The sequence below is a fragment of the Astatotilapia calliptera genome, chromosome 7 (assembly GCF_900246225.1).
Source record: "Astatotilapia calliptera chromosome 7, fAstCal1.2, whole genome shotgun sequence".
Taxonomy (NCBI): Eukaryota; Metazoa; Chordata; class Actinopteri; order Cichliformes; family Cichlidae; genus Astatotilapia; species Astatotilapia calliptera.
Genome location: NC_039308.1, coordinates 14,923,821 through 14,940,554, shown reverse-complemented (window position 1 = coordinate 14,940,554; position 16,734 = coordinate 14,923,821). Strand labels below are relative to the sequence as shown.

Genomic DNA, 16,734 nt, shown 5'->3' with positions numbered 1-16,734 from the left:
CAGGCTGCTCACCTTAGTCCATGGTTTATTGGTTGGCTCTTTAATAATTACCTTATTTTAAATGTCAACAAGACTAAGACATGATTATATCTCCTTGTGATATATATTCTCAAATCAGTCGGGCTCTTACTTCATTTTGTTCACATCAGTCAGTGCTACAAACCTTGGTGTAATATTTGAATCCTCTCTAGGTTTCAACTCACATGTAAAATTCATGTCTTGTTCCTGCTATTCTCATTTAAGGAACATTTCTAAATTGCAACTTATGGTCTCTTTTGGAACTGGAGAAAATTATTCATGCATTTTTTTCATCGCCCTTAGATTATTGTAATGCTTTGCTTACTGGCTTAGATAAATGATCTCTTTCACGTCTTCAAGCAATAAAGAATGTTGCGGCCAGATTATTAACGGGTTCCCACAATCGAGCAAGCATCACTCCCATTTTATATTCTTTACACTGGCTTCCAGTAGGTTTTAGAATTTGTTTTAAAATTCTCATTTTCACATACTGAGCTCTAAACACACTGTTTATCCCAGCTCCTTACAAAGCACACTGCTGCTCATAGGCTTGGATCACAGGATCAGAATCTGCTGGTTGTTCTTCCAGCCAACCATAAAAAAATAATTTAGAGGAGTGCCAGAATAAAACATGGAGCCAGAGATGATTTGAAAAGCAGAAAAGTAATGTTACTCACAGCGTTGTCTGTGCCGGGGTCCTGGTTCTGTGGCTGGTCAGGGGATGGCACTTCACAATCGGGGCTGTAGTGCTCACAGTAGTCATAGGCAGCACGATGGTCTGCTACAATCATTAGCTGCTGGATGTCTCCCTAGAAACCCAAACATACATGCATGCTAATAAGTAAACAAATGAAAATGACAGAAGCAATGCATGACACTGTGTGACCTGTGAGGTGAAAAAGGGAAAGCATCTACACTGCAAATGTGACATTGCTGCAGAACAGGCAGTCAAGAAACTAGGTCAAGCCAGGGGAATCTCAGGGTGACTAAATGATGAAGAACGTTGTCAAGGGTCCAAGAATGCCATTTTGCATCAGAGTTAAGAGTGTCAGGCGAACAGAGTTACAGCAACACAATAAACAAGATCAAATGTTTGGAGCACAACATGTAAGCCTGACCTCAGTCTGTGTGAATTGTAAGTGATTTTACCTTCAAACTGATTGTGTAAGGCATGTGCATGAGCAGACCTGCAGCTAGGACTAGATCAGAAGAGATAAGAGCTCTGTGTATATCTATGTATACACTGAGTGGACATGCAGTTGTGGAACAGAAGAAGAGGAAGAGAGATTTAAGACAGAGAGAAGTTAAAAAAGAGACAGAACAGAGAAGGCTGCTAGAAAATTACTGAGAGAGAACAAGGGAGAGAAAGGCTCAGAAGGATCCCCAGGCTACATAGGGAGATGGGTGTGCTTCCCACATGTTTCTGAAAAGAATTCATATGGCACCAAAACCTTGTATTGCATTTATCCAAACATGTCCTGGTCGCAATTCCAAATTCAGTGATGTCATTCCACATCAATCAAACACGATGTCAGCGTAGCTGAAACAAATATATTTCCAGGAGGCAGGAGGATCGTGAAGCGACGCAGCTATGGGAACGGACCGCCACGGAGGATGAAGTGTTTTTAATTATGTTCAATTGCCAAAAGTTGAAAAAGAAAAAACCCTCAACATGTCTTTCCAGCTGAAATGAGCTTTCTTTACTGACATGCATAAATGGATTGCATTTGTGGTCTAACCAGTGAGAGTTCAATGAAGTGCACCAATCCCACTGCTTTGCTTGAACATACCACTCAGTACCCCTTGCCTCAGATCCTTTAATAACCCTTTCAAAACACTTCACTAGAAGTTGTTTCCTGCTCCATCCTTGGTTTATGTTATAGCTGGACTTTATAGTGGATGCAGGGAAATCAGTCTCTTCCTCCAAAACAGAAGGACTAGAGGAGCCATTACACAGCACTCCCAGCTTTGGACTTTGAAGCTTTCAAATGGCCACCTCTGAAGCCACAATCTACAGGAGGGTAGACTTGGTATCACTGTAGCGCAATGCCCCCTCTTATTTCAGCGGAGCAGTGTGCCGCAGCTGCGCTGACAGGGGACGATGGGAATTCAGTGTTTGAAATGAGGTCACACTCAATAAGAAATAAACCCACTCTACAGCAAAATAGCCCCCTCCATTTGGAGCATTGCACCGCTTTCCTATTCACATGCCATTCTTGCACTTCTCTGTTTTCTTTTTTCCCCCCTCCATCTCCCACAGCAGCCAAAGGAATGTCAGGGTACATTATGGCCACAAGTGGTATTGCATGAACCTAAGTTTTCCAAGACGAGACTATTAATCATACACCAAAGCTTTAATTAGCACATCCTCGCAGCACGTAGAGCACCATGGCAGAAGGCGCTTAATGATCTGTGACATGTACACAGAAAGAAGAAAGAAAGAGGTCCTTGCTTGCCTAGGTAGAAAAGTATACTGTTGCACAGGCCCTGCTGGGGATAGAAGTAAAAAAAAAGGCTGACATCCATCAACCTCCACTAGAGTTTATAATGAGGCTCTCACTATGACTTCAGCTGTTTTATGAGTTGCATATCTGTATAAGACCTCCTTTAACTTTTAGCCTCAATTGCCAGGCATGTGATAATAGTAAGTCCACCGCTTTCTTGTGTGTTTTGTTTTCTACACCGACATTGAAAGCTGCACACCTTCACAGTAAAACTACTGTCGAAGTCTCGAGGCGGCATGGCAACCACTAAAGCTGGTTCTGATTTCCTGTCTTTGAGCCTCTTTTCACCACAAGTCACTCCACGGATTCTGAAGCCAAATGTTGCATAAGCTACTATTTTACAGTTAGAGGGGAGGAGCTAAATGTTCCCTATACTATACCGCAGACGTATGCTGATGCTTAAATTTCTCATTTTGAATTCTGGCCCTGAATGCCCAGCTTAGTCCAGCAACCCATTAGAGCATGAGGAATTTACTCCATTAGTGCAAATGGGTTGGGCTGTGTCACCATAATTTTGACGAGGGGAAACGGCAGTGCAACTGCAGAGTCAGACATTCAGCGTGTAATAAGGCTGATTGGTTAACAAGACATTATAGATTATTCTTCACCTCACGAGTCACATCACAAGGAGCCGATATGTGACCCCGAGAAATGAGGTGATTGACATCTGAGACAAAGGGTTAAAAAAAACAACCAAAAAACCCTGGTATTATTGCATAACACCCAAACGCTGGGTGAAACCATAGAACACATGCAATCAGCTCTCCTGTTAGAGGAGGGACAGTGATATTTTTCACTCTGGAGCATCATGTGGCACATCAGAGCAGTGCTTAAGGCAGAGTTCTCAGACAATAACAGGGCTGCAGTTGTCAGCATCTCCCCAGACTCCGCTGAAATACGACTCTGCTCCTCGCCAGAGCTCGCCTGATGTCGAGCTCTGGTGTTAAAGCCATCGCCTGTGGCTGTGAGCGACAGCCAGCCTCACTTGGACACGATTCACGCTGAAAGACACCTGCACGCACATAACATGTTAAGAGCGCAAGGCCACAGCTCGCAGCAAGAATGCGGAATGGGAGCAAATCCGTACAGATCAATGCCACTGAAAAATTCATCTTTTCAGAGTTTTCCTAAATAAAATATCACACAGTCTTTTAAGCTTTTATTCCCCAGCTCACCCTATTTTCTTTTTTTTTCTTTTTTCCCGAAACACAACACTGCTAGATTTTTCTGCTTATGTCCAGATGGGGGCAGGAGAGTGCTCTGGTGATCACAATGCCAAACATCTGTCTCCATTTGTATCTGACCCACAATCATGCAGGGTGGACCAAGTTCATTGTGTTCCGTCTTCTGAATTACAAAATGCGATGGATAGGACGAAAATCAATATTGGTGACATTTCAAAATCATCACATCGCATAATGAACGGGAGTAAACGTGGCTATGTTTGGAGGTTAAAAGTGGACAGTTACCAAAGCACACATATTCTTCTTCCGTCTTTTTCATTTTACTTGCACACACAGAGACATACTTAAAGCATTAGGTGAGCATAGACCAAAAGAGGTGCATTTTGATTAGAGAAAGGGCCTAAGGCAACTCCCCCCACCCTGCTGGTGGAGGGGCAGGCACTGTGTCCCATGAAATCTGCACCTTCTCAAGCTTAGAGTAGCGTACCACGAAATACACAGCACAAACCAACGCTCATTATGTTCACATATCCACGGGGACATCTGATAATGGTTCTTTTTACCTTCTAAACCTCACAGGAGACAAAGGCAGCAGTCAAAAGAAGAAAAACTCTAGGTGAGTTTTCATCATTTTTATGATCAGATGTCAGCATAGGAAAATGAGTAGGTGGCCCCCAAAGAGCAGAATGTAACTCTTGGAGGTCTTGCTGCAGTTTAAGGAGCGCTACTTTCCCAACATATTTCCACAGTCACCCCCGAGCTCCGAGCCAAGCGTTGGTGTCACTGCCAGCCCACACCGGCGCACTCACATGCAGCCCCAGTGTCTGGGCATTGTCCAACCTGACCACAAAAACCAAACAACAAGCTGCAGAGGTCAGCTCGCTGCATAGGGGAAATAAATCAGAAAGGACACATGCATAGAAAGTCACATAACCACGCACATGTAGGTATAGAAGTATATGTGTAGACACACGCACGTGCAGAAAACTAAAGCAAAATGCATAAATGTAAACCGTCGTCAGACATCAATTGAATTTTCATCCACTTTCCCCTCCAGACTCTAGTCCAATCTCAGTCCTCAGAGCTGCTGCCAACAGCAACATGTCTGTCTGCCGGCCCCACTTATCCACAACACAGCCCCCTACAGTAACCATTCCCCCACCTCATTGTCGCTGCCCAGTTTTTTGATTCCCTCTGGATGTCCCGTGTCACTCTAACCCTTAGTTTCCCAGCCCCTGCGACACTCACTGCACATAAGACTTTAATCCCACATCTCTATGGACTGCGGGAAGGCATATTCCCATTTCCTGTTCTTTTGGGAAAGCTGAAACTGCTTCACTCACCTAGGAGGGCGTTTGGCTTGGGCATTTGCTGAAATCTACATTAAAAAGTGCTGAGGGCACACTTCACGGTTTGCTGACACAGTAAAGGAATAACACGGAGAAAAAAAGGGAGTGAAATATCAACTTTTGACATGAGTTAAGGAAAATCTTAATTATCCGTGGAAATTCCATCTATCCCAAGGATAGTGATGTCTGGCCTAGAATGTACAGAGTAGTGTGCTTTTTCAGTGAAGCAGGATGTATACCTTGGACAAGATAATGCAAAGAAGCACGTGAAGACATAAGTATGTGGAGCAAGTGGCTACTAGGATCCAGGTCCATATACTTGGGGTTTAAAGTTATATCACTAACCACAACCCTTTTCCACAGTAAAGGCAAAGACAGCTGTGGCTTAAGGAGTACAGTTGTCTACTAATTAGAAGGTTGGTGGTTCAATCCACAGTTGCCATCATAGTGTAATGTTAGGTATATAAGTACTTGTGTGATTGGGTAAATTAAACTTTCAGTAAGGACTTTCAGCATCATACACTGAGTTCTTTATTAGCTAAAGCTTTCTGCTGGAACTTTTTTCAAGTGCTGATTAAACTTTATCATATATTTAGGGGCTGGGTTTTGTGCATTGCATTGCATTTCACTGGAGTTTGCATGATATATGTGCCCTCTCCATTTATGCCCACCCCTCACCCAAACTGGTTGCATCTGCCGCAACTGGTTGCATCTGGGAAAGTTTAAACAAAAAGAGGTTTTGCTGGAGGTTTCTTCCTGTTAAAAGGGAGTTTCTCCTTCCCACTGTCACCAAGTGTGCGCTCATAGGGGGTCATCTGATTGTTGGGGATTTCTCTGTATTATTCCAGGGTCTTTACTTACAGTATAAAGTACCTTGCAGTGACTTTAGGTGTGATTTGGCGCTATATAAATAAAATTTAATCTAATTGAACTGAAATGCCATTACAAAGATGTAAATGTAAAAAAAAAAAAGACTGACAGCGCCACTAGCTTCTGACTTGTAAATGATCATGATGATCAGTCAGCATCTCATAGAAATAGTTTCAATATAAACTGAACATCATGGCGTCTTTGGATTAAGGATTTATACTGTGGCAGAATGCATTTGAATTCAGAAAGCAGAGTGTAAGATGAGTGAATTGGATTTAGGAATGTAGTTACAGAACTTTCTCTGAGCTATATGTTGATCAGCCATGTTTGTGGCCTTCTCAGTGTCTGCGCTCAAGGGCTAATTTGCCATCACACTTCTGAACAGGGGATTTGAGGGCTCTCTACATTGCAATTCAGGGTTATTTGAGACCTTGAGATCATTTGAGATGATCTATCCAGAAACACTGGTCCCTGGCTCACATGGTGAGATACGCCGTACAATCCCTCATCCCTCATTTGGAGTTCTGTAGAGCAAAGACAGCCCCGGGCGAAACTCTGCATTAAATTCTGACTGTGTTACAGTCAACCTAACAGAAAAAAATGACCCAGCACACACTATACTAGTGAATTATATTGAGTAGGGGGGAAAATGCATACACACATAAGATTGGGGCTACTTTTTTTTTTAAAGTTTCTATAACATTAGGAAGTCCTGTGTAATATATGAGCAGTGTAAATGAGAGACACACTTTTGTAATGCTTTGATTAATTACTATCTGTACCACTTTTATTGTCCACTTGAAGCCGGATCTCCTTTTCCCCCCTTTCTTTTCTTTGTGGAAGAACCTAAATTTCCACTTATAATTTTTTTTATACAAAGCAGTCATGGAGACCCAAGCAGGGCATCAAATTTCTTGGCCTCCTCTAATGGGGCAAAAGAAGAGAGGCCATTATCCACGCATTAGAAAAACTGAACAAACTGCTACTGCTTTCTGACACCCAATGGAAATCTGAGGTCACGTACATTTTTAACAGTAGAGCCACAAACTGAAATGCTTTTACTAAAGCTACTGAAACTATTAACTGAGAAAAAAATTAATAACACAGGAGCCAAGCCAAGGTCTGGCAAAGTCACTCAAACTGACCAATGAAAACTGAGTGACAAAGGGTTCAAAGTGTATTGGGAGATTGCAAAGTCTGCTGCAAATATCACTCATTCTGTCAAATCTTTACCTTAGATGACTGAAACATGTGAACAATAAAGATGTTGGTGGGAAAAAATGGAGGAAAGTCCTGAGGTGAAGATGGGAAAACAGGATGTGTAAAAACCCATCAGGCCATGACAATATTAAAGCTCATTATGAGCATCAAGCTCATGTGTTGCATTTTTTTATTAGTTTTTCCTGGCTCTATCTGCTCTACAGGGGCCCCGCAACTTGCTTCTTTCCACTCCGACTGAAGGCTTCCAGACCCATTCCCCTGCTCCCTTAGTCTTACCCTATTACTTTTAACCCTCCCTATTCATTTCATCATTAATCCTTTATTTCTGTATATCTAAAGCGTAATCATCTTCTGTTTTGTTACCTATCCTACCAAACTTATCACTCACCCTCCCATTCGCTCTTGGGACAGCCTATCAGCGGATACCAAGGAAACCTCTGGATGATGTCATGTGGTGCGGCTCCTGTTCCAAGACTGACATCAGCTGGGGAGAGAACTCCTCATTCTTTCCAGCGAATGACCCAACATTTTTGGCTTCTGTACCCACACCTCCTGTTCTGACCTCCCCCTCTCCTCCAGCCCTTCTCATTTCGGAACATTATTTTGTTTTCTGTACACTCAAAACTTCCCTCTGATGTCTTCCCCTATAACAGGCCGAATATATCTTTCTGTGATAAAGACTCCACCATATCATTGTCCACATTCATGGAAGTTGCTGTCTGTGCTTTTGGCCAGACAAGAAGTGCTGTGTTTGCACATCTCCACCTCAGTTGCTTCAATTCAACCGCTTTCCCCTGTGGATTAACTCTGAGTGGGGCCAAGTGGTTCATCTGTCCCACTTAGGTTACCTCAGACCAACCACAGGTCGCCATTTCACTGAATGCTACTTACAACTAAGGGATGGGTATTAAATTATCTCTGATTGTTCTTGGCTAACTCAGTTTGAAACAACATTGAACAAGGAAATCAGGGGTACATTTAGAATCTGGAGTCTTTCATGCAGAGATAAAGAGACACTAGAAATACATCCAAACAGAGAAACAATAATATCTAATCTGTACCCACAGGTATATCTGTCAGAAAAGTACCCTTTAAGGTGATTTAGCTACTCTTTATATTGCAATTTTGTTATGCTAATGTTAATTTGATAGTTTTCAAAACACCTTAATCTAATGTTGGTTGATGACACGCTTATTCTCTTAGAATGACCAGTCTACCACTTTTGTGTAGATTTTGCAAAGACCAGCAGGGGTCAGCATTCCAGGTTGCATTCCCAAACATAAAACGGCACCTTGCTTTAACTCTTGTGTGAATATTTTCCGGAGCTAAACATATAACAGAAAATAAGTGAAGGTTTAATCGAAATTAAAAAATATGAGGAAGAGAATGTAAGGGTATGAGAGTAAACAACTTTCTAAAAGACCTCATGTTAGCTAGCTATGTCAACCAAGCTAAATGCTACACAGGCTACACTCTCATTTGCTGTTTCAGGGAGTTTGTTCATTGAATCAAAGAACTGTTAATCCTAATGAGAAGACCATAGCTGTGGAAAGCACTCTTAAGCAGATTTAAACCACAAAATGATGATCTCAGGGGTGACACTGGTCAGCGTAACCAATATTTCAACAATCAAGGCGATCTTTGACTTGCTTTCAAATTAATGGATAAAATGAGTGTAGTCATTTTTATTACATTCATTTTACATTAAATCTGCTTTAAACACACACAAAACTTTATGCTTGCACTTCCGCATTTCAGTGTATGAGGAGTAGCTCTACTGATCCATGGTCATCATCTCAAAACAAGTGAAAACTTCAAGAAGATATTTCACACATGGCCGGCCCTCCCTGAGCCTGGTTCTCCAGGAGGTTTCTTCCTGTTAAAAGAGAGTTTTTCCTTCTCACTGTTGCCAAGTGCTTGCTCATAGGAGGGTCATGTGATTGTTAGGGTTTTCCCATTAATATTGTAGGGTCTTTAACCTATGATATAAAGCAGCTTATACTGAATAATGGCGGCAATTGATAGCATTCAAACAACAATCATAGAGAAAAAGGGAAAAAACAAAAGATTACAATTAGTTTGCAACAGCACCGATTACTGTACCTGGTTCCAAAAAAAGTTTGCTTACTTGCACACCTAAAAATCTTTTTAATTCCCTTCACACTTTTTATTGGCACAAGCGCAAACACTATGGAAGCCCGTTTCCGCCACTAAAAAAAAAAGGATCCATAACTCAAAATTTCGAGTTATTTTCTCGAAATTCCGAGTTACTTTCTCGAAATTTCGACATATTAACTCAAAATTTCGATTTATTAACTCAAAATTTTGAGAAAAGCAACTCGCAATTTCGAGTTAGCGCTGCCAATCCGTAATCTACATGAATGACGTCATTTCCTCGTTACCCGGAAGCTGAGGCCCTCAGCTACAAATGCTACAGCTAAGCTACCGGTATTACATCCAGTCGTGAATGCACAGATTGCTGAGTGTTCTCAGCCTGGTTTCACAAATTATGAAATCCCTGTGTTATTAGCTGAATCACATGGTGTTACTATCAGCAAACGTACTCGCGAAAGCGCCAATTTGTTGGGATCTGTTTTTGAGTGCGCGTTCCTCTGCGCCATATGCTTCCAGGTGTATATTTTTGATTGGCAAAGCTAACTCGAAATTTAACTCGAAATTTCGAGTTAATAAGTTGAAATTTCGAGAAGATAACTCGAAATTTCGAGTTATGGATACTAGCTTTTTTTTTTATTTGGTGGCGGAAACGGGCTTCCATACAAACATAGCACCCTTAACCAAGCAACTAAAATAGAGTGGTGCAAGAGGACAGACAGGCTCTTTGTGACCACAAAAACCTTGTCAGAAACCAAACCACAAACCACCTAAGCATATAAGTACTGCTTTTCTTCTTACTACTGTATGCAAAGGAAAGGCTCCATTAAAAAAAGAAGTATAGCACCAATCACCAATCACTCTGATTTAACAGTGTGATAAATCCTAATCTTTTCACTTCATGTTTTTCTCTCCAAAACAAGTGAAATGGATTAAGAGGCAATACAGGCAAGAAGGAAAATATGTAAATGTGATTCGGGGTTGTACTTTCCCTTTAGGACCCATTAAGTATGTCATTTTTAAAATCTCTTATAAATCAGCAATTACCAGCAATTATGTTTTCTTTTTAAGTATCGTGCAAAAAATAAAAATAAAGGTTTGCAGTTTTCTGAAGAAATTGACCTGGAAATCCCCAGACTCTAATGTAAAGGTCCGACAGTGAAATCACATATGTTATTTTGTGTTTTCACACTTACCAGCTCTCGGGGGTAACCAGCTCTGGCAAAAGTCAACACGGGATCAGACTAAACTACAAAGAGAGTAATGAGAGGAAAAGGAGTGCAACCTGAGCATAATTTGGAAACTATGTGGCATAATTTCCATTTTCTGCAGCACTGGAGCCTGTCCTGTCTCCTAACTGGCAGACGCACAGCAGGGGGGGCTTTAAACATCTCCCACAAAATATCTGTCCGTTCCCACGGTAACTACTGAACTGTTACCGCCGCTAAAATTGCTGGCTAAGATTTAATTGTTCCACTATCACCCCGATCTCCTGATTTGTATGCTAGGGGCAAATAATAGAAGTAGAGCAGAGTTACAAACGGATAAATGCCGTCATCTTTTTGGCAGCTGTGAGCTAATAGGCTGAAGAGGGGAAATAATGGCTGTAACACAGAATGCAGACATATAAACAGATGACACGATATCTTTATTTGTGCTCCAGTAAAATTGGCATCCTTCCCTTTTTCCCTCATGAACCACATTTTCCCCACAACATTGGATAAAAAGCTTCATATGTAGAGTTCATTTTGCAGATAAGTCTCTTACTTAGAAACTCGATTTTGTTTACAAGGCTATAATTTTGTCCATGTCTTTCAGGGAAACTTTAGCGACAGTGGCTAGGGAAGTGATGTCATATTTCTTTCTCTTCATCTGATACGGCTGAGTAACAGTAAGGTTAAAGGTCAGCTGGCTAAGGATCAGTCACATCAGTCAGCCTCTGTTACTAATTATTATTGAGGGCTTTGGCCTCGCAGACTAATCCCCTCTTTTAAACAAGCACAACTCCAAAGGGACAAAGGCAACACTATTCTTTGTGCCTCTCAGAATATTTTGGTGTGTCTGTGTGTGTGTCTGTGTTCCTCACAAACACAGGGGTCAGGTTTAAGAGACACACATATTCAGACAAAAACTTGTTACAGGAACCCAACAAAAGCTCTCTTACAGGAACTGTCCAAATGAATTCATAGTGCACAAACACTTTTTGAGCCATATCAGGGACTTGCAGGTATTATAAAGCACAAAAAGCTTCTTCTCACCAGTCAGATTATCATACATCTTTTGACTCCCTATCTTTATTAAGCATAAACGGAAGAGAAGGGGTGGAAGGAATAAAGCTCTTATTCTAATAACTGAAACAAGTAGCTGCCTGTGGAAAAACCTCTGTAAAGCGAAGTGTCATAGCCCTTTTAAACAAAGAATCCAGACGTGAAGCCGCAAAGAGAACTATAACAGCTTGATTATAGATTTAGCTACAATAAGGCAACACTTTGAAACAGCAAAAGAGGATGAACTGAGCAGCAAGCAAATCTAGCACAGCTGGCAGCAGAAGGGAACTGCAGGACACCAAGTTCTTTTGCGGACGATGTGGGATATGTGGTACCTTAAATTAAGTCTGATTTACGATTGTGTGCGTGTGAAAGAGTGGGTGGCAGGAGGATCAGATGCTGGTGGACTAGGGCAAGCCAAATATCTCTATAGAGGATGCGGCCTCTCCCGCAGTCCCCAATTTCAAGCAGTATTTCAAAAGAATTGGGGACTGGGGATGACCACCATTGGCACCACAGCCACATGTGTCTGTGCTGTAATTAAAAAGGACGAGTCTGATTATATAGAAATGGGCCTAAAACATCTGTTTAAAGGCACTGTTTGTTTGTTTTGTTTTTTCATTTTCATACAGCCTTTCAACATGAAAACAGCAAAAGCTGAAGCTAATTTGAACCTGGAATAAATGGCAAGCCAGCAGTCCATGAAGCAAACAGTCCCAAATGACCCATCAAATTTGCCAAATTATACTATATACAAAGCTCGGATTAAAAGTTTGAGTTTAACGCCTACCTCAAAGACTTCTTCATCAAGTATTCTTGTTCCAAACACTATAATTCCTTTGGTATCAATGACTGGTTGGGGACTTCGGAGTAACTTCTGTGTGGTCTTCTTTTTACAGTCCAGAATGAGGGTGATGGTCTGCTTGTGCACGCTGATGGCCACTCGATGCCACCTGGAATGGGAGGTACAATCAATTCACACACTTACTGGATTACAGGCCTCTTTTTGTGTTTGTCCATTTGAATTCGAATCTATCCATCTCTGTCTTCCAAAGTGAAATACAATCTCAAATCCTAGTTGTTAGTAGCGTAGTGAGGTTACGCAGTCAATGACACTTAAGGTTGAGAGTGACAAAAAGTTGCTTCCAAACTTCTAAATTTAAACAAAACTGCTGTCAAAGCCTACCATCATCGTGAGGGTCCACTCTAATAGAATGATTTAAAATTGTTTTAAAAGTAGAGCCTGACACGCTTTTTAAGCGTTTTGTACAAGTGAGGTGAAAGACTGCACTTACTTTCCGTCGGCTAGGTTGACTCCTCTGAAGAGGGGGTAGTCCTCGGGGCTGGGTCTGCCTGTGTGGTCCTCATACAGGAAGACTGGAGAGCGGCCCACTTCTAGACCAAGCTGCTGGATGCCCTGTTCATTGTACAGAGACAACAGGAAGGACTGGCTGCCCTTCTTAGGCTTCACTGTGGCCATGATGGAAAAGTCCTCAGGGAAGACATCACCTGGCAGGACAAATGGTGGGTTTGATAGAAAGAGAAAAACATTTATTTTTTTTGGAGACTTATAAGCAGCCGTAACCATTCATCATCGTAAGAGGAATGAAGTATGAGGTTTGCTTTTGCAAGGTTGTAGTCGTTGTGTTATTTTAGGAGACTGACTGCGTTCTTTGATGTCTAAAGGGAGTGTGGTTATTTTTTACTGATGCTTCTAATGGAAATCGAACAAAAACTAACAAATATCATTTATATTGGTGGAATCAAAGATTTGGTTTTGCGCACCAAACGGAAACACCAGAAATTTTTGAGTGCCCAAAATATAACCGGATAGGATTCATCTGAACGGGTTGGCCGGTAAAATGAAAGTTAGCGGGAGGAAAAAAAGTGGATCGATTCCAGCGCAGCGCAGAGTGAAAAGCATTAATGACAAAAGCATGTGATCCCCAGAGACTTCGTCAAACTATCCTTCAAACTCCTCCTCTCCGCTTCTCTCCTCTGCCACAGCTGATGGGTCTAGCAGACGCCGAGACACCAATGAAGGGCTGGAGAGGAGCAACACATTTTTACAGCAGAAATAATGAAAGACACATTGCCTGGAAATGGAAATACCAGCAGTATAGTGGTATTTAAACGCAGAAAAATATATAAAGAGGATGTGTTGGCCTCCGTCTGCTCGGCTCCTTTGAGAAGCCTCACAAGTTCCTGCATTTTGCTTCAGTGTGGAAAACATCTGCCAGACAAATTCCTGTAGTGGGGTGTTCTTAGGACCTCCAAAAAGGAGGAAGCTTGCCAACTGTCTGTGCAGACTGTTGCTTCCCAGATAGTGCTAAGGTCTGACTACATTTGGGAACACAGATCACCTTTCAGAACAGGAGGCAACCAGAGTGTATTAAAGCCACCACTGTTATCTGGATTATACTGAACATAAGCAAAGAAACCACTTGAATTCCAGTTGTAATCTCCAGTCTTTAGCATGTGTGGAGCAGAGATTTCCAGACAACCGGAAAAGAAAGGCAGGGTTTGTGGCTACAGTGGCTACGCTGGTAAAGCCCCTTACCCAGCCACCATATTCAGAATATGAAGACACTGCTAAACTAAACTGGGGAAACTTTGGTAATACTAGCCAATCAGACAATGTGGAGGAAAAAAAGAGGACCTCAGTCGGGTTAGAGAAGAGAAGAGACGAGAAGAGAAGACAATTTTTTAGTCTAACCTTCAACTGCAAAGCAGTTTTCATGGGTTTTAAGAAGTCGCTGTTTACACAGGCGACCTCTGGTGGTCACATGAGCGCACAGCAAACACGAAAATGAATAGCTTATTTAAGGACGAAGCAGTCTGCCTTGTAGTGTCCTTCAGATCCACACCGCCACCTTAGCTCAGAATATTTGTTTCAGCAAATACTCGTATACGTATGTCATTTCTACTTGGTAGTCAACCGATTCTGAATTTTGCTACCGCCACTCATTCGCTTTCTTCTTTTTTTTCCCATCGGCCTTCAGCCTTGTCAGCATCTGGACGTCTGTTTGCCTTCCTGTCTTGTCTTCCTGCCTTTTTCTATCATTCCTTCATTAAACGCTAGGCATCAGATCGCATCATGCGGAGAGCACATGCCTTGGCAGTGAGCTCCCTCAGGAATTCTGCTTGGCATCATATGAAAAACATTGCTTTAATTGACAGATGCTTCAGTGGGACGGTGTAAAGCAGAGAAAAAGGAGAGACAGAACACAGACAAGCAACAGGAAGGCAGCTCTTCAAAAAAAAGCTCCTGAGATGTTAGCGTTTTGTAAGGAAGACAGATCCACAAATCTTTGGCTGATTGCATAGTGAACATGAAATTAAAGCACTATGATATAAACAATGCAAGTGGGAAATACCAGAACAAAGAAACACAATTAAGGAAATTTAGTGCTGCATCTGTCTTGCACAATAGCCACGTCAGACACTCAGGCAGTGATTCAGCAGTGGTTTGGTGAAGGCTGTTTGTTCAGAAGTGAAGGGTCAGCTAAGGGGTGAAAGGGAAACCAGAGCACACGGGAAAATGAGTGGGTGTTCTGTGGAGTGTAAGCAGCAAATTGCAAAGCATCGTCCTACTGTATCTGCCCTGCTGGGACTATAACGACCCAAACCCAGCATGAGAAAATCTAACCCCCCCACCAGAATGTGTTTCTCAACCTGCTGCTCCAGGCCACCAGATGAGAGATACCTCATACCTCGTGTGTGTTCGTGTTGTCAGTGTGCGTCTGTGCCAACATGGTAGGAATGGAAAGGCTGGGGTGCCAACAGTCCCGAGAGTTTACTCTGGCATCTCAGCCACCAGTGTCAGGCCAAAAAAGGTCACGGGAAACTCAAAGACGCCTCCAGCTAGCCAGACTAAATCCAGCATTTTACTCCAGATTTTGCTGAAGAGTTTGTATCTATCTTTTATTCGTCACGTAGGAAAGGGCAGAGGGAATGTCTTGTCCTGTGATATCATGCTACAGGTATGTGATGTGTACGCCTGAGTATTCTTCCTCAACAAAACTTACAGAGCCTCAGAGAATGCACAAAACGTCAGCATGGGACCCGGTTATGGCGGCACTTTCTCTGATGATGTCTGCCATCTGTTAGAGTGCATACACGCAGGTAATGGGGTAGAAAGCTTTGTGTCCTGTAATTGGTCATTCAGTCATCACTGTGTCCAACTCTCTTCTTCTGTATGAGACAAGCTGCATTCCTGTGGGACTGCATATTGCTGCAGAGACAACAACTGCCTTGCAGAGCTGTCTGTTTGCAAAGGAGTGCACCTAGCAATAGGACGAAACAGTGAAGTGACTTAACATAACAGTAAGTGGCTCTAATGTAAACAGCTCCCACTGTACAACTTAAGAAAACACTAATAATAAAAAAAACATTTTAGCTGTGATATGACATGTTATTACTGTCTTACTCTGGAGTCATTGAGCTTGCCCTCAAAGATCATGTTGTACATCTAAGTCTGAGATAGGCAATTTTCCCATGGACCCACAGGAGAAACTATGACTGTTGTGGACGGCCACACCAATGAGCTTGGAGTTATTCTATAAACTCTTTATAGGCTTATTTGTGCAGCTCTCCACAGCAGACTCCCTGTTTCTCATGGAGAATTAATTGTCCATCCATGAATTCTACAAAATCTTCCAAATAAATAGTAGTAAACACGATTACAACCTAGTTTTGGTTGAAATTAAATGCCACTATATATGTAGCATGTGGCACTGAATGCAACATATCACTCTTGAGGGATGCTGGCACACAACAGAACCGTGATTGCTTTTACAGCTTGTGAGTTAAGCTGTAGCAGAAGCCCCTGGCCATCTGTGGTCGGTGCCGTCTAGCTAAAGCAGTTGTGACCACAGGTTTGCAGGCTAAGTTACAGCTAACCCCATTCAGAGAACCTAGGATTTGCTGAGTCTTTCTTCCTTTGGTGTTTGATGGCTATTGTTTATGATGGCGCACAACATACGCAGAAGGTAAAGAAAAAAATGTTCCAAATGGACAAAATTAAAATGCCCAAATTGGGATTTACTGCAATTTCCATTGCAATGAATTCTCAGATGCTTATTTGTTCTTGATGGGTTGTAGTTTAAGAGAGAGGCAGTTTTATTGCCCAGTTTCTTCCCAGCTCCTTCACTTAATAAAGGTAAGAAAGGTCTCTTCTGTTCAGGGTGCCTCAGAAGTTTCAAATGAA

The 16,734-nt window shown here is 42.0% G+C and overlaps 1 protein-coding gene across 2 annotated transcripts in view; it reads right to left on the bottom strand.

Annotated features, from left to right (window-relative positions):
- The window catches only part of col5a1 (procollagen, type V, alpha 1), a 72,725-nt gene that overhangs the window by 38,247 nt on the left and 17,744 nt on the right, over positions 1 to 16,734 (bottom strand). For both annotated transcript variants that reach the window (XM_026173328.1, XM_026173329.1), the window contains exons 3-5: positions 12,821 to 13,034; positions 12,316 to 12,478; positions 696 to 827 (exon numbers count right to left, since the gene is read on the bottom strand). In XM_026173328.1, the coding sequence (XP_026029113.1) occupies positions 696 to 827; positions 12,316 to 12,478; positions 12,821 to 13,034 (509 nt within the window). The remainder of the gene's footprint in view (positions 1 to 695; positions 828 to 12,315; positions 12,479 to 12,820; positions 13,035 to 16,734) is intronic.